This window comes from Temnothorax nylanderi, unplaced genomic scaffold, assembly GCF_030848795.1.
Source record: "Temnothorax nylanderi isolate EJ_2023f unplaced genomic scaffold, tnyl_v1.0 TNYL_tig0032_pilon, whole genome shotgun sequence".
NCBI lineage: Eukaryota > Metazoa > Arthropoda > Insecta > Hymenoptera > Formicidae > Temnothorax > Temnothorax nylanderi.
Genome location: NW_027249094.1, coordinates 86026 through 105301, shown reverse-complemented (window position 1 = coordinate 105301; position 19276 = coordinate 86026). Strand labels below are relative to the sequence as shown.

At 30.8% G+C, this 19276-nt stretch overlaps 1 protein-coding gene across 1 annotated transcript; it reads right to left on the bottom strand.

Annotated features, from left to right (window-relative positions):
- Positions 1 to 262: 262 nt before the first annotated feature.
- On the bottom strand, positions 263 to 14936 carry LOC139770711 (uncharacterized; the record flags this gene model as incomplete). Its single annotated transcript, XM_071702825.1, has 8 exons — positions 263 to 1577; positions 1657 to 1722; positions 2091 to 2293; positions 3670 to 3903; positions 7277 to 7392; positions 7582 to 7675; positions 10440 to 10566; positions 14807 to 14936. Coding segments are annotated over 8 exons (1116 nt in total), but the record flags the coding sequence as incomplete, so codon positions are not given.
- Positions 14937 to 19276: the final 4340 nt, after the last annotated feature.

Here is a 19276-nt window from a genome sequence, read left to right as displayed (position 1 = left end):
TTTTCACCTCCTATTTTAATCGTAAATTGTAATCTATGTAAAAGACAAGCCGATTGGCTATTTACGACTAGGGCTTTTAAGACACCCCGATTACGGCTATTCGCGACGAGTGGTTCGTCCTGGCTATCTTAAGAGCAGTATTGCTCGCAGGCCAATAATTAAAGAAGAAGAAGAAGATTGTAAAGGCCTGGAACTGAATAATATACTGGATTTGTGATAGTTACTATAAGTACTAAATTTAAAAAATATCAAAAATGCAAAATCAAAGCAAATATAATTAATTTTATTTTACGTTTTTAAATATAATGTACTTTGATAAGATTTGATTAACAATTATTATTTTTTTTATATTACTTATATTACTTTTAATTATTACTTTTTTAATATTACTAGATTAATTTTATTTTGCGTTAAAAATAATACAATTTTAAGTTTTATTTAAAATGTTATACTTATGGTGAAACTGACAACGAGTAACACTGACATGCGGGAATCGTGGATACATATCTATATTTTTTTCTTAATAATTTTATTTTTTTTCTAATCCTAGAAGAAGACGATAATTCACGTTTTCCATAATAATGATAATCTTTATTTATAATAAAAGAATTAAAAACGTTTTCCACGTATAAAATTAATTCTGACATGTTTGAAAAAAATATTTTTGCAGAGGAAAATTTTAAAATGCGTGTATCCTGCATATCAATATTATCTCGTTTTACTTATATACTTATCGAAGATCTCAACATTTATCAAAATAAATACGATTTGATGTATTTTGTATTTAAAAAAATATGTAAGTTTTATTTAAAAAAATAATATAAGAGAATTATAGCTCCAAATAAATTTAATATATAGTCTTACAACTTTTGTTATTAAATTTCACGTTCTTTTTTAGTGCTTTAATAATATATTTACAAATATAGTATAGAATATCCTATAAATATTTTTTTAAATATTTGTGAATAATCTGTAATTGTTCTAAAAATGTGTATAGAACATTTGAATGTAAACGATTCCGCTTTAAATGTTCTATAAATATTCTCGAATAATCTACAAATGTTTGTGAATATTCCCAAATATATTAAGAAAAATGTCTATATTCCAAGATTGTTTTACAAATATTCACAAATATCCTATAATTGTTTTATAAATGTATACAGAATATGCGATACCCCATTTTTAATGTTCCTAAAATAATCTATAAATGTTCTATAAATATATTTTGCATATGTAAAAAAATTATGGATTATGCGGAAATATTTATAAAACATTTGTAGATTATTCGAGAATATTTACAGAAATTTCTAAGGACATTCAAAGCGGGACATTACACGTTCTTTGCACATTTATAGATCATTCATAGAAAGTTCATGAATATTCTAAAGAATATTTATAGAACATTCATGGAATATTTCATGCTGTATGGGATTAGCGTTTAGGGTATAGGTTAATCCGGACATTATTTATCCCGAATTTCATCCACGCAAGTATAGGAAAGTTTTGCATACTCCAAATTATGAATGTGACCAAGCAGTAATTGTATATTTTTATTACTGCTCCAATATAAGGTACAACTGAAAAAGGTAGAGAATAAATTAGCGGACCATATTGATTACAATAATAAAATGCCGCACAAATCTGTACAGTACTTACGACACAAATAAAACAGCGTCTCACGATATTTCGTAACTAACCAACTATACCATCCAAGCTTTTTATCTGAAACATTAATTATCTTCGATAAAAATTTTAATTTTTCAATTAATACAAAAAATTTTTTAAATATATTATCAATGCTGATGAAAAGGACTAAATAAAAGACATCTAATTTCACTGTAGATAACTGTCATTATAGCAAGCATTATAAAACTAAATAGAAGTTATATTTTTCTTACAAAAAATACATATCCTTATTTTATATCTTTAACAATTTCTGGCTTAATAAAAGTAACAGTGCTAATTTTTATCGACAATATATTAATTAGAATTAAATATTCAAAAACAATAAAAAGATATCAATAAAAGAACAATTCAAAATTATCGAAATATAAATATATTTGTAATTAAAACAAAAATTGAATACTTACATGGGAGATCATGTAATTTATAAGTCAATGACAGAAAAGACTCTTTATCCGCCGTGATATCTATGTACCAAAAGGCATCTAATGCGTATGTTGTTATTTCATCAAATTCAGATGAAACTTTACTTAAATAAGTTCCGTAGAGTTTTTTAAGCTTCTGACATAATTCAGTAGTCTCCTTTGCGTTTTTTCGACATAGGTTAAATCTGTAGATAAAAAAGAACAACTAATAAAGTTAGCTCTATAACCTGCTCTACCGTTAATTTTTAGACTGTTATTTTTTAATTTCACACCAGTCATTATTTTTAATTATTTATTTATTTATTTATCCGTGACCTCAAAATTTTCGTTCAATTTGGTTTTAGTATTCCCTTTGTTATCAATTTTAAATTTCTCCTACTCTTAACCCTTTACCTACAATACCGTTTAAATATTATACAGTGAATTGGTTGTTTGTTGCTTCCTGACTTTACTTAGTCACTGTTTGACAGCCGGATGAGACGGTTGTTATTTGAAATCACACTGAGAAAAATATCTCGGAAAAAGTTAACACAATATTGTAGGTAGACCTTATTTTGTCAGATAACTAACTTTAAATTGTAATGTAATAGAAAATATGAAATACACCGATTAACTACAATTTTGTAGCAAATTTATTTTGTCACATGCAAACACAAAAACTGTGATTCTGTGAAACAAACGCGCGAATTAATATTGTAATATTTTACAGTCTTAAGCAGTTTGTCAATTGATTTCAGACAATCTGAGAATAATTTTTTAGAACAATTTTTTAGACACATTTACTACAATTTATCCCTATCCCTATTTGTACTATTATTTGTAGAAGAGATCTTCACAATTGTACTATCTGATGCTACACTTTTTTCTGAGTGCAGGGATGTCTTATTTTAAGTGCATCATTATTTCAATTGTAACAGCGTTCTCTACTTACAAATCGTATTGCTTCTCGATGTTTTTTTTACCACTTTTAATGCTTATTCTCGCGTTCTCTAAGCTGGTGATTAAGTGACATTACTTCTCTTTTTGCTCAAGTTATAACTCATTTTAATTTCGATCATATAAATAATAAACTATTATCATTAGCCAAGCTTTACTTAGATTTTCTTATAGAAAATTTCCTCGCGCTATTTTTAGACCACCAAATTTGAAGTTACTCATTTATTTCTCGCCGGAGAACATGAGATCGTTTTGATTTAATTGTCACCGCATCGCTGAAGATGGCTCAAAGCGGAGCCGAAACGATCGATTTATGATTATGTATCTTATTATTAGTAATTAAAGATTGTTATAACGTCAATTTACGCACCGTCAACCGCGTTGGACTCTCAAAGCTTTTTTGCTTGTCACTTGTTAATACATATATATATATATATAGAATTCTAAAATTGATGTATATCTCTGTCTAAATTTATAAAGTATTAGAGATTATACATACATATAATAGAATATATTATATTCAGAGATGTTAATGAATAAAAGTGATTTTTACTAAACCTGTTTAGTAAAAATCACACACACACACACACACACACACAGTTTTCAACATTATCATATACATTACCTATCAGAGATTCCTAACATGTAGGCATTTACACGCCAGAAATGATTAAATGCTTCATCTTCTTCCAGTGTATTGGACAATCCAAAATTCTTAGGCGCATTGTATATGAATCCCACGAAACCGTATTGAGTAAGTACCATATCTCTTTGAGTAATTTCTCCATGACCAGCATTCTTTGATTTCATGGTGCCTATTTTATGGTGCCAGCGGATTGCGTTCATCGATTTGTACCATCTAACAGATTTTAGGAGTTCAAGAATTTGTGCAAATATATATCTTCTCACATGAAGAATTTGCATGCTCAGATAAAACTTTAACTTAATTCAGAGAATATTTTTATAATGCGCGGTTCTAAATTTCTAAATACAATTCTACATTTGAATTTTTGTGATTTTTGCGAAGTTTTCATGATAACGCTCTTGTATGCTCTTACGAAGACTATAGAAAATTCCTTAGAGAATTCTTTCTATTCTTATTTAGAACAGCAAAAACAGCAACAATTATACACATAGGAAATATATTTGCGGAAATTACACTCAGAAAAGAGTTTAAAATACAAATAATTGAACATATAAATATAATATTATTAATTATTTGAATGTGATATTATTTCTTCATCTGTTTATAGTATTTTATTTAAGCAATAAAAAGTATATTGAATTATTTATATTTTAATCTCAAAGATTACAAAAATCTAGATGTAGAATTGTATTTAAAAATTTTAAAGAATTTTTTATTGTGACAATCTTGTTTGTAGCTTTATACAAATTATGAAAAATCTAACTATAGATCTTTAAGGATGTTCTGGAGAATCTGGAGAGCTCGTCAAAATGCTACGAAGTTGATGAAAATTTAATATCATATTCCGTATTCTCTTTCAAAGTTCGGGGCCAAATTTCAGATTGATTTATAATTTAGATAAAAAGTTTTCTATTTTTGAATACTCAAGTTTTAACACGTAATCTTATGGCGTCACAGAGAATTAAAATGTACCCAAAACCAAAAACATTATCCAAGTAACATCATATTGACCAAAAAATGACGTAATATTGGATCAATAGGATCAATATGACGTCAAAATAATGTCATTTTGACCGCAATGTGTTACTTGGGTAAAAAATGCTACCAATATAATGATATTTTACACACAAATAGATCATTAACAAATAAAAATATAGCAACAAAATTTGAAATAAGTTATATACAAAAATTTTTTTTCGCGATTTTTTTATTGAAAAAAAGAATAGTGGTAAGAGTTATTTACAGTTACTACATCTATGTCTTTTACATTCTATTAGATTTGCCGTGACTATTTATAGGTATACATTTTTTTTTCTTTGGTTCCCTGGAGAATAATATATCGGTGTTTTTAATATTTCCTGCATACTTTTGGTTAGGACGGTGCTCCAGAATATCCTAAAGTCATCTATTTTGAACATACATCTGTTTTGAGGTGCTATAAATAGAAGCATAACATAAAGAATAAACATTCAGAATGGCTAAAGCATTTTAGAGTGTTGTATGACCTGTAAAAAATATGTTAATTTATTATTAATAAATTCAGGTTGACGACCGGTTTGCATATTTCGGCCGGTTTTGCTTATTGCCATCCTCACTTCTCTCGGTTCGTAGCATCTAGGCCCTAGGCTGCTCACGGAGACGAAAGACGCTCAAGCCCAGGCTTAGGGATGATATTAGCTGTAAATCATGGGGCTTTGGTGCGTGTTAGAGTTCCTATTCTCTAGTGCGTCTTGTTTTTTTAATAGAATTATTAATATATGTGTACACACACAATTAACATACATTTTTATTTTACTGTTACTCTTAACTCTATAACATAATGATATTAATATTAATAATTCTATTAAAAAACAGCGCACAGGGCAACACGCACCGAAGCCTCATATGATTTACAGCTAATACCATCCTTGCACAGTAAAAAATCGTGCGTCCAAATGTTAAAATTTTCTTGTGTTACCAAGATTTGACTATTATTTCAATGTAAAATTAACATACAACAGCTATGTTATTATTTTCGTAACATTTTCATGTGTTGTATTTATGTCAACGTGATAACTAACACTTTATGTATGTCATTTAGAAATTGAATATTATTTTGAGTTCTTTTAACATAATTATTTCAAAAAATCAACACGTCTTAAAGTTATTTTAACATAAACAAAAGTTAAAGTAAATCTTCAAATAATCGTAAACTTTGACATATAAAATAATCAAATTTACTAAAATATGTGTTAATATAACTCAAAATAAAATGTATAATATACATTTCGTAAGAGTTACATTAAATCAGACGGAGCAAAATGTTATATCGACATTTTGTACAAGTTATTTTTACATTATACTTAAAGTTAAAAGAACACATATAAATGTAAAATATAGTGTCAATAAATTAACATTTCTAATTTGTCAACAAGTAACACACGATGAATGAGTTATTTTAACATAAAATTTAGAGTGGACTTTCTGGGACATTTGAAAAATGTTACAATTAACATTTTATTTTTTACTGTGTGAGCTCGAGTCTTTCGTCTCCGCGAGCAGTAGAGTCCCTCTAATCAGAGTCTAGCCATACAGCAGCAACTTTTGATTGGTTCGCTATTTCTTGGCAAAAGCAAGAGAAACAGAAAGAGAAAGAGATATAAGAGAGAAAGAGAAAACGATATGAATGTATATCATTTGTATATCGCTTTCTCTTTCTCTCTTATATCCTTCTCTCTCGCAGAATTCTGCCAGAATTGCAAGTTGACCAGACTCTGATTAGAGGGACTCTACCTAGATGCTAGAGTGGATACCTAGAATACCGAGTGGAGTAAGGATGACAGTAAGCAAAATCGGCCAAAAAGTGCAAACAGGCCGCGAGCCTTTATTTGAACGGAATTTATTCAGTATTTTTGAAATATCAAACATTCAAATATTACAAACAAATATTGCAAAGAATTTTACAAAGAAAAAATAATATTCTATACTCTTTATATGCTTGGAAATATTTTTATGGATTAGTATGTTACTCTTTCAGAAGAACAAGTTGCGTCTTACATAGCCATTAAGTATCTGAAATATTTTTTAATTATGTTATTCAAACTTAACTTAATTCTTGTTCTTGTGCACTTTTTTTGTTAAACAGTGTTACTGATATCGCGATTAATTTTTAATTTGGAAGAAAAATGCATATGAAATAAAAAATGGGCAATGAAAACCATTTAAATAGAAATTTAAAATAGTTTTTGAAAAAATGTATCTTAAATGCAAAATACAAAATCAGCATTTTATTTTGTATTTTTATTTCAAATCTATTTCAAATAATGCACATCTTTGGTTACTACGCAATATCATGATGATACTTATGTTATGCAATATCTATTACGATCACGAGATCAAAGAGATCAAGTAAAATCATTATGTGATGTAGTTTCTGTATTCTTCTTTGTATATAAATCTTAAACGTTCTTTACATATACATAATTTACATATTAATAGAGATGCGATTGCGTTTCAAGAATAAATCACTAATTGTTTTTTGTTTGTATCGTGAATAATGAAGACCTGGGAAATACGAGTAATAATTATATGATTTGAAGAAACTTACTTGGAATTGGTATCAGATGGATCGCACGTAGCTATGTTGTGTAGATGCAGTACAGTTTCTACATATCTCTTAAAAGCCGAACAAGTCGAACTACTTCGTTTTGTGCACAAGAGCACCTGTTAAGGGAACAAAAAATCTCTCGATAAATAATATTTTTACTTCTTGCAACAAATTTTTTTTATGCTGAGATTACGATTACATCGAAATATGAAAAAATAAAGAATCTAGATTAGTATACAAAAACTAAATTATTCATGGTTATTTTAACAAATATATATATTGTAAAATATATAAAATTTTAATACCTTTAGTATTGTCTCCACTGCAAATACTAAAATAAGTCCTACTGTGGCTGCCGCTACTATTGATAACATGTTTCGCTTATAATAATTTTGAGCTCTAAAATTAAATGTTATATTTTAAGATATTATGAATATAAAATAGGCAATGCCTATTTTAAAAAGATTATTGTACTATTGGAAACAAATGTCTGGTTTATATAGGGTCCAATAATTTTTGACAATGCCGAAGTATGAATATAGATTGGCTTAAGGGGTTATATACAGTTAGAATTTTCAAAAATTTGAATTTTGGTTCATTGCATTTTCGTAATGTACATGTATTCAAGTATATACTCTGAAAATTTCAAGTCGATCCGACAAATATTCTCGAAGTTACACGCACATTTGTAAAGACGCCTCAGACCGTTTAAAAGCAGGTAGCAGAGACCCGAGGGAAGAATGGTCCGCAGACAGCATCAAATAGAACTTTTAGAAGCTGCCGAAGGATCAGAGGGCTTACTGTATGGGCCTGAAATAGACGACTCGATGTAAGTTGAAAAAAATTTTTTACTACGTATAAAGTGCTCTTGAAACTTTTAAACGCGTTTATCTCAAAACTGTGTTTTCAAAGTCGGTGACCAAGATTTCTCGGAAACGGCTGAACCGATCGGGCTCAAATTTTTACACAAGTTTTATAAATATATTTTTTAGTAATTGATCGAAGGATTTTACTCGTCGATAAATATTTTCCATTTTATAAACAATTTAAGGCCAAAATTTATAGCAAAAATCGAAATTTTTTGTTTAAGAAGCCGTCATTTTTGTTAAAATTAATATTTTGCTTATTCCTTCGATTAAATACTAGATAATATATTATATTAACGAAATCTTTTTGGTTTTTTGATTTCAGATGATTCAGTCCAGAGATAGAGTGGTCACCGCAAGACACCTTTTTTTAGAGATGCTCCCGGACGTTGGCTATAGCGGCCTTAAAAATCATTATTTTTAAACAAAAAATTTGAGATTATACTTAAAAGTGACTACAATAAGTGTGTAAAATTTTGTGTTTTTAAATTAAAATGCCTTTCCAGGATAAATTCTTAAAAAATTGCTTTTTTTCGGCCTCCTAACTGTATATAACCCCTTAAACCGAAAAGAAATGTCATGTACCATTTTGCGCAATAGTTATTGCGTAATTAATTAAACCGTCTGAACCAATGTGCGCGTGAAAAGCGGTAGGCCGAAGGGTGTGAGCATCATCTGATAGCGAGAATCACGCAGCGAGCAGCGAGCGACATATGATATCGCTATAAACTATAAATTATATATATATATATATATATATATATATATATATATAAATAACGCGATGAGCGACGCGTGACATACGACACCATTGCTAAAAGATGTAACTATCCTACATGCCTACTGAGGCATATGGATTCTCATGCTCTCATATTCGCTCAGATGTTTCAGTTAATAACGCAATAACTATTGCGATTTTTGCAAAATGGTACATGACTTTTCTTTTCAGTTTAAGCCAACCTATCTTCATACTTCGACATTGTCAAAAATTACCGGATATCCTGTATGTATATATATACTGGGTGTACCGTAAAGACCGGATCAACTCTTAAGGGTAGTCTTCCTGAGATCGTTTGGAGACAAAAATCCTAATGCCAAAATGTCGAGGCTGCTACAGTGTTTAAACGGAAAAGGTTTAAAGTTCACTAGTGTGCTTGTCGAAATTTTGCGCACTCACGGACGTTGCATGTCAAAACAGCTCTTGCACACTTTACTCAACTCAAAGAAATATTTAAAATTATTATTTACTTTTTATTTCTTTGTACACTGTTCGCAAGACCGACGAATATCGGGATGACAATTTGGCAGCCTCGACATTTTGGCATTAGGATTTTTGTCTCCAAACGATCTCAGGAATCTACCCTTAAAAGTTGATCCGGTCTTTACGGTACACCCAGTATATATATAATATATGTATGTATATATATATGTATATGTGGGTTGGGAACGTCCCTTCAAAACGCCTTGCAACTCTGAGGGGAGTCAATAAACGTATATATATATATATATATATATATATATATATATATATATATATATATATATATTCATATATATGAATATGTATTTATATGTATATGTATATATATGTATATATAATGTATGTATATATAATGCATATATAAGTATATATACGTCTAGAGACAATTTTCTGGACTTTTCTGTTTTGTATCGGCAGATTCCAGGACATTTGGCATTTTCTAGGACTGTCCTAGAAAAAATTTAAGTCGTATGACAGTTTCCAGGACAGTTTTGGAACCTGCCACACACACGAATGTGAGGACAGCTTCTAGGACTGTACATCTAGAAAATAGAAAAAGTCCAGGAAACTGTCTCCAGGCATACATGTAGTGTGTGTGTGTATATATATATATATATATATATGTGTGTGTGTGTGTGTGTGTGTGTGTGTGTGTGTGTGTGTGTGTGTGTGTGTGTGTGTGTGTGTGTGTGTGTGCATGCACATTATATTTAATATACACATTATTTTATACACCAGAACATTCTAAAATTTTCTCAAGTTTTAAATCATTAATGTTTATACAAAAACATAGCACTAAATATCCAAGAATATAAATATTTTGAACGTAACACTAATTGTAAGATTGAAAATGTTTATTAGCTCTATAATCATATTTTTGTAAATATACAATATTATTCATCTTTTCCATGTTTGGTGTTTTTCTTTATATTTAATAAAAAAAAACATGTTTCTTGCTTACTTCATGAATCATTGCAATAATTATTATTACCGATATGTTGAAATTTTAACATCTTAAACCAACGTAGATACTTACTCTTTATATATATTTTCTTCGTACCACTCTGGGAGATCATTGGATGTTACTTCGGGTGGATCTGGATCGATCACACTGTTGTCTTCCAGGATTAATTTATAATGTTCTTCTACGGACTGCGTTTGAACTGCAATACGTTAACATATTTATACACGGAATAATGGAAATAATCAGATAATTCGAAAAATCATATAATTTACAATTCTATCTTTTTACATGGATGCATCAATATTTGTACTTTTTACAAAATAATGGTTTATAATTTTTAAGGTAGTTAGTCCGTGACAATACTGTCAAAAAGTTAATGATAGATAAATGACATATAGTATTTGGCTGGGATTGTCCGCGTTATGCATGTGTGTGTAAGAATCTCATATGTACATGTATATAGATACTAATGTGTGCTATTAGATTAGGTTCACTTCAAAGCTAACTTCAAAGGTTAGTTGTCATATGCGTCCACTGCTAGTATCAGGAATTGTGTACTTTAAGTATCAATTACTTCGAAACTAGACGGTCAAAGAGCTTGTATGTTTGTAAGTATATTTTTACAAGTCTCTTCTATCGTCTTCTTGTTTTTCATAAAAGTCGCAAGAGTAGTTTGATCGCTACAATTAGAAACATAATATCGGAAGCCGTTTTTGTACCTGTGATACGTGTAAAAAGTATTAACTTTGATTTCAATTATCTCAACTCGGTACGGTCAATTTTTTTCTAATTGCACAGGTATGTAAATCGTGTTTACATTAATATAGGGGAGACCGGGGCGAAGTCGTCACTATTTTTTCGATGCCGATTTTTAACAACAAAACAAATAATTTTAGTAAAAAGTGGTATACCGTTGTAAAGAGTGAACCCTTGGCTACAAAATTTATACGGGCATTTTTGGTCTACGTTGCTTTGTTCAACCGGTATAGAGTAAAAACGACAAAGATGCAAAAATTGAAATGTCAAAATTGCCGGGGCGGAGTCGTCACTCCATTCTCGGGCTGGATTTTAAATAAAAATTCATAATTCTGATCATGAAAAATGATAGGATACATTTTATTAATTATTTTTTAATAGAAAAATGGAAACATTAATTAAAAACACGATGGCGGAAAATAATTACAAGAAAAGCGCACTTATGTGCCCTACGCTCGCACGAAATGCTCTGTTCTCTATCATCTCTGAGCACATGCAGCCACATATTATCCAATCTCGTCCTCATTATCGTCCCTAATCTTATCCGTCCTGGTCGGAATCCGGCCACTGTTGCTTCCTTGCCTTTGATTTTCGCCCGAAGCCTCCATGATATCGTATGGCCACGTCATCCAAGCGTGCTATTTCATCATTATTCTTCTTCGGTCAGTCGTTCAACGTAGTTCTCGGGACTCCAAATTGTTTTGCGGCTACTTTTGTCTTAATTTTATCTTTTTTTTTCACCGTAAGAACTGCCTTCCTGAGTTGCTTCTTATCGACGGGAGTCGTTTTGCGTAAATACAATGGCTCACATTTGCAACGAAAACCAGAGTGAAACCACCGGGATAAAGTCGTCACAGTGACGAGTTCGTCCCGGTGGCTTGGTGACGACTTCGCCCCGGACACAGATTTTAAGTTTAATCGCTCATGAAATATATTAGAAATCAATATTAGAAACTCATGATAAGTAGCGTTTACAATATTAACGGCGAGTTCAGACAACATACAGATTTCGAGATAATTGTAGTGACGACTCTCCGCCCCGGTCTCCCCTAAGTTAATACTTTTTGATGACTACATTTGAATATTTTTAACTGCAAAATAATGTGTCGAATTAATTTAAGATACTGCAGAATTTTCTCGTGCATCAACTTTTGCACAAACCAACGTATGATTTTAGTTATTCAAGTTTTTGTTACTTTAGATAATTTGATCTTAATAACTAAAATTTATCTTAATAACTTGATAAACAGAACACAGCAACGATTTATGTTGAGCGTCACGCAGTAACACGGCAATGATTTTATGTTGAGCGTCACTGAACTCTGAAAGAGAAAGACGAGCAAAATGATTGTGAAATGGTGGGATATTTTCAGCACTGGCTCTGCAAGTGCTTTCATTCGATTTAATGTTACTCGTTGTCAATACGAACAGAATGAAGCATCGCGCGTTGCTGTTCTTCTTCATTCGTGTTTTAAATAAACGATTTTGTGACATATATTTATTTAATAATTTTCTTAACTCTTTCTATATTATTTACGCGGATCATAGATCACACGGTCATCAACTTCTGCTCGTGTATCGAAGAGCAACGTAGCTTTTCATGGGAAGGCGAAAACATAATGGATACGGGTATAAAGAATATAAAAATGTCGCGCAAAATACTGTATTTCGTGAGGTATGAATGGGAGATCGTTAGCGCGAGGAGACTCTCTTCTCGAAGGCCGTCCGGTAAATGCCGTCGTGTCAGGCTTCTTCCAAGCGAAGAAAATGCGCGAGAATCAGCTGAATATTTCGTCAAGGTCGTTGCCTTTCCTATAAATCCCACTTGCATGTGTGTGCACGCAGCTCAGAGTCGTCGTAAACCCACGTCGACCACAGACGCCCGCTGGGCGACTCGGCTACCCCGAACGTTTCATTGAGCGTCGCGATTTGGCCACGCGCCAAGTGACGTCACGAGCGGATGAGAATCCGGGTATTGCCGATAGTGATGGCGATGTCGTGGTCGAGAACGACGCCGCGAGTGATTTCGACCTTTCGTTCGAACGTAAAAACATCGTAACGCTAGTTTGAATCTTTAGCAGGGACGCATTCTTTCTACTAGAGTTTTCATTCAGGCAGAAAAGTTTTGTGGTCAAATACAGCGTCGGGTACCATCTTTCGGATGTAAAGAAACACGATAGCCTCACGAGAGAGATACTCGCGAAGAATAACATTAGTAAACAGACATAAAACTGGAATTACGTTCTCACACGTGACAAAATTGTCTAATATCTATAATACAACTCTCTAATTTGATTTGTCCGTTATTCCAAAAAATGCTGCAAATGCATTTCGTGCAAATTTTTTCGCTATATCTGTGGCAGAATTCGTAACGCAAGTGAAATTCGTGGTTAATTGAATCTAGCAAAAATGACTCGTGCTTGCACGCATGCGAAGCCGAACGTAAACTAAACAACGGTAGGCGAGGCGCGACTAGTTCCGTGAAGTTGGCACCCGACTTTAACAAAATAAATTTTTAAAAAAAGGAAATTGTAGCATTTTCTTTGTAGTTGTTTGTAGTAACAATAATTTCGTTTGTAGTTTTATCGATTTTGCAAAAACAAAGATTTTTAAAAATCACTCTTGCCTAAAATTGAGATATTTGAAATTCGCTCGCGCCATGTGTTTTAGAATCGTTTGTAGTTGTTTGTAGTAACAATAATTTCGTTTGTAGTTTTATCCATTTTGCAAAAACAAAAATTTTTAAAAATCACTCTTCCCCAAAATTTAGATATTTGAAATTTGTTCGCGCCATGTGTTTTACAATCGTTTGTAGTTGTTAAACAACTACAAACTTGTCAGACAACTACAAACGATTCTAAAAACATGGCGCAAGCGGATTCGAGATATCTTTAAAATTGACAAAGATACGTAATTTGTTTATTACAAATACATTGCAACTTTTAAATTATTCCACTATAAACGAAATTATTGTTACTACAAACAACTACAAACGATTCTAAAACACATGGCGCGAGCGAATTTCAAATATCTCAATTTTGAGTAAGAGTGATTTTTTAAATTTTTTGTTATTTCCAAATGGATAAATCTACAAACGATATTATTGTTACTACAAACAACTACAAACGATTCTAAAACACATGGCGCGAGCGAATTTCAAATATCTCAATTTTAGGCAAGAGTGATTTTTAAAAATCTTTGTTTTTGCAAAATCGATAAAACTACAAACGAAATTATTGTTACTACAAACAACTACAAAGAAAATGCTACAATTTCCTTTTTTTAAAAATTCATTTTGTTAAAGTCGGGTGCCAACTTCACGGAACTGGCGCGACTCGCGACGAGCGACGAGACAAAAGACAACCGCTGTTCCCGGGCCGCTACCATCTGGCGACGATGGTCTATAGCGTAGGTCAGGAGCGCAACATACATAAAAAATCCCGACAATATCTAAGAAGCTTATTTTATTTACAACTGTGTTCCAAAATTTATAGCATATGTGCACTATAGATTTTCAGCACTGACAGTGAATTTTTGAAACACAGCCTTTATATAATTAATGTGTAAGTAATCATGTAAATAATAGTATATAAATAATGTAAAGTAGATATGCAAAGGTGAGTAATGTATTGAGTTGCTGGGAAAGAAAAGGTTAGGTACTTTTGTGTTGCTTCATATCTTGCCTTTATATATCCCTACAGTAGAAATTTCGAGAATGTGTTTCAGTAAACAGACTTGTCGCCAGGTTAGATTTTTCCCGCGATAACACTGTATTGCACCAGTCCGTCTTAAAGCCACGAGGCAAGAATCAATAAATATTTATCTGTCGGTTTATATATAATACACTTTTTGCTCGCAATGGAAATAAATAAAGATCGATGACGCGAAATATATCTTGAATATAAACTCAGACACTATTGCACTTATTTGTATAACGCATGACACTTCGATCACTCAATTGAAATTATATTATTAAATTTAATCGAAACTTCCTGAAGATCACTTTTCTCATCTAACAATAAGATTTACTCCTTAGAAAATCCATTACTTTGATTAAAAACTATTCCTCCTCCACGTGTGTTTAAGGATGTATAGGTCGTACAGTCCTTGCTAAAAGTTAAACTTTCAATAAAAGAAGACTTTGCATGTATGTCAAACAACTCAAAATTTTTTATATGTTAGAAGGGATTACCGTTAACAGTTTGAGTATGATTTTTGTTATTTAAATAATTAGTATTGTTTAAAACAATTAAAAAAAATTGTTTTCGTTGCAAAAAAATTTTGAAACTTAAATACAATATCAATGTATATGTTTTACACATAAAAAAAGTTTAAGAAATATCTTAATGGTTTATTTATATTTTAGTTAGATATTACATAGCAAAAATGTCGATTCTCTAGAAGGGATAATGTTAATTTTATCAACTTTAAAACTTAAATAACTCTTAAATAACTTCAAACTTTTACAGAGTATTTTAATTTAATTTAGAAACAATTTACAGCACTTTCTGAATATATTTGAAATACCTCCAATACATTTTTAATTACAATAACTTTAAACCAGTAAGAGAATTGTGTTGAAATTTTACACAGATACTTAGACGTAATAATAGAACAATCTATGAAATTTTAGATTTTTGGTAATGCTTTGAGTATGTCACCATATATCCTTAACTATGTTCAAAATCTTGTCTTACCATCGTTATATATGTTTCTTCGTCATTTTTTACTGTTTCACTGTTGTATATTTCTATTAAAGTCACAAACAACGAAAGATTTCGCAGTAATAAAGCGCGCGCGTGTTGTCGCCGAGCGTTCCAGCTTGATACTGCGGTAAAAAGTGAGACTCACGGTCAGCTCCTTCACCAGCATTCATTCCCCTTCAGGTGGATTGCGGGGTGCTCACGTGCACACCAGCGTCATGTGAACGTCCTCGCACAGTTCATTCTTTCCCTCTTTTCTCCAACGTGAAAAGAAAAAGAGGAAGATGAACCGTGCAAGAAGTGTAGCTGAAACGAGACTTTTGGGCTGCGTTCGAAAACTGCACTCGGGTGGCACACTACACACCAGCGTCGTTCTGTCCTTGTCAATTTTAGGTAAATAACAAGATAGAACGACGTGATGTGCACCCGAGTAAGTTTTCGAACGCAGCCTGATATACATAGTGCGAGGGGTAAAACCCATAGTGGTGTAAGTTAATTTTTTAAAAATATTATATATCGTTCCTCTTCTCGCTGCATTAATTTTGCAAAAGTAGATATTTATATTTTGGAAAGTGTCGAAACGTCTGAATATGTATTGACTAATATATTTTATCTTATTGACTATATTTTGATTGCGCAATAATTACCGCGCGTACCGATTGTCTCTCTCACTATTCCTTATTTGATTTATTCAGGAGAACCTATGCTTAGTTTATTATTATGTTTTGGAGATTCACTATGAATTTGATATATGTATATTGCTCAAATTGATGTTATTTTTACTGTTATTTATTTACGTTTAATAATATGATAATAGAATAATATAATAATATAATAATTATAGAATAATTTATACTATTACATTTTAGTTATGTTAATTAGAAATGTTGTTACTTAACCTCTAGCTTCCCACACTGGGGTACCTGTAACCTCAGATAAAATTCTTTAGGTTGCTATTTCGAGAATTTTCGATTGAGAGGTTGACAACTGTGCGCATTACAAGTTTAGAACATCGTGAAGGTATAGCGCTACTGATCCGGTTCAGTCGTTCACAAACCGATTGTGGGAACCACGTCCCGTAATTTTTCTAAACATTTTTGTTTTACTTTTTTTTAGATTTATATTAAAGAGTGTATGCATAGAAAATAATATATAAACATATAAATATATTAATATTAACGAATTTTGTCAAAAAAATGATCCAAACGAGAAGCAAGACGCGTAGCGCGACTAAAATTCAGCAACTGCTACGATCAACACAAAAAGACGAATCGAAATTAATTGATGACTCTAGCGATTCCGAACAAAAATTCGAAGAAACTGTTTCTGCTAATGAGTCAGAAGAGAATGCAGAGCTTGAAATAAGAACTTCATTTGACGACGATTTGACGCATTCCACGATGTAACCTCCATCGCTCTCTATTATGCACAGCGTGTGTTGCAAAATAAATATTAATTATCGTTCGAAATGTGTTCATAATAATAAAACATTAGTACAATAGATAAAACGTGTTCACGAATTTCTTTTTTGCCATAAGCACCGTGTTTATGTTTCTTGATAATTTTTTCATTATTTATGTTAAATTTGCAATATTAATATTTTATTAACATGTGAAATGCTTAAATTTACTGCTTTATGTCTCTTTTTTTAATAACTATAGTGTTCGTCCAAAGAAAATAAATTATAACAAAAATTTTATACGGCAATTTGCATAGTGTGCGAAAAGTAAGAAGTGCAAAATTAGCAATATTGACCCCTTGCAGTTTTTCCCTTAAAATTAGAATTTGTAATTTGCAAATTTTTTCCTTGTCATTTCAAGTCTGCTCTTTCAGAATCCACAAGAAAATTTGACTTATCTATGTTAGAAAAAAAGTGACGATTTTTTTTCAAATGAGTGCAAAATTCACGATTTTCAAATTTAACTTTTTTTTTACAAGCGAATATTTTACAAACTACTGTCTTTTTCATATTTTCTTATTCATAGGCGTATTCCTTGATGTCTGGCGTATCGATGGAAAAAAACGACTTACAATCAGTTGATTTTTTTCATATATTTTTAACTAAATATTCGACGTGAGGTAGCCTGTATCCCAGTGGGAAACCCGTAAAAATTTGAAAGTGTGGGAAGCTAGCGTTAAGATGTTAATTTCAGATAAGATAAAATATATCTAAGTAAGTTAAGATGTATTCAGATAAGATAAAGTAATAATTAGCTACCATATTCGCATATTCGCTAAAATAGAGAAAATATATAGAGAAAAATTTTTGGTGCTATTTTTTCTATATGTGGATAGTAATATTTAAACAAGAATTTAGCGACGTGTCTTTTACAATAATATGAATAAATGCCACATTTATTTAATTACATTTTATATGCATTATTTGTGTGTCATTAAACTTTTGTTATAATTCAACAATTTCCCCTAAAGTGAACATTTACAACGAAAATTACGTTTTATCTTAATCGTTAATAAATATCATTCTAATCTTCTTAATGCGATAGAGTGTTATGAGTCACAATTTTAAGTTTATTCTGAATTAAAGGAATATTCAGAATTATAGGAAATTTAAATAACCTTCGGCAAATCTATTTTTGTATTTTTGTTTTGATATTATCCATATGTCGTAATATTTTCACTTTCTATTTTGCATTTCCTATATTCCAAATCATTTCTGTACTGTATTTTAACGGAAAGTACAGTTTTTAATACAATAAAATTAGAAATGTAATTAATATTTTGTAACATTCACAATTGGTTCAAAATTATCGTGGAATTACTGCTTCTTCGATTTCAGAATGACTATGAACAATCTCACGTTTTTACACAGATTAAGCAGATAATTTTAATCACACGTATACATAAAGTGGTTATTATTGGATAAAAATTGGATAAATATTATCTTATCAAAAATTAAGCAACATAACAAAATTCCAAAATACGATTACACTTTACTGAAGGTTTATTTTCTTCTAAATAGAAACAGAGAAAAGAATTATTTATTAATTTAGTGTTAGCATAGTTATTAAATTGCAAAAGCATTGTTATAAATTATTATTGTTCGCATACTAAATTATGTCAAAGTACAAAAACAAATAAATTCAAAACTAATTCTCGATAAAATAATTATAATGCACTGTTGTGCATTTAATTTTTTATTAATAATTTATTACACAGAATTGAATTTTAAAAAATAACACTCAAAAATTAGATTTTAGAAAAGCTGATTGAGATACATTTTTAAACATATATACAGTGAAAATCTATTTGATAAGTCTATTGCTCTTTCTGATAATACACAAATTATGAATTTGCACATTGCTTCCTCACTATTTTTAAGTGTGCAAATTACAAATTTGCACATTGCTTCAACATTTTATTACGCTCACAAAGGTCCTCTTACAAAGAAACTTATGAGGTTTGCACATTACTTTCTCTTTTTATTCACAG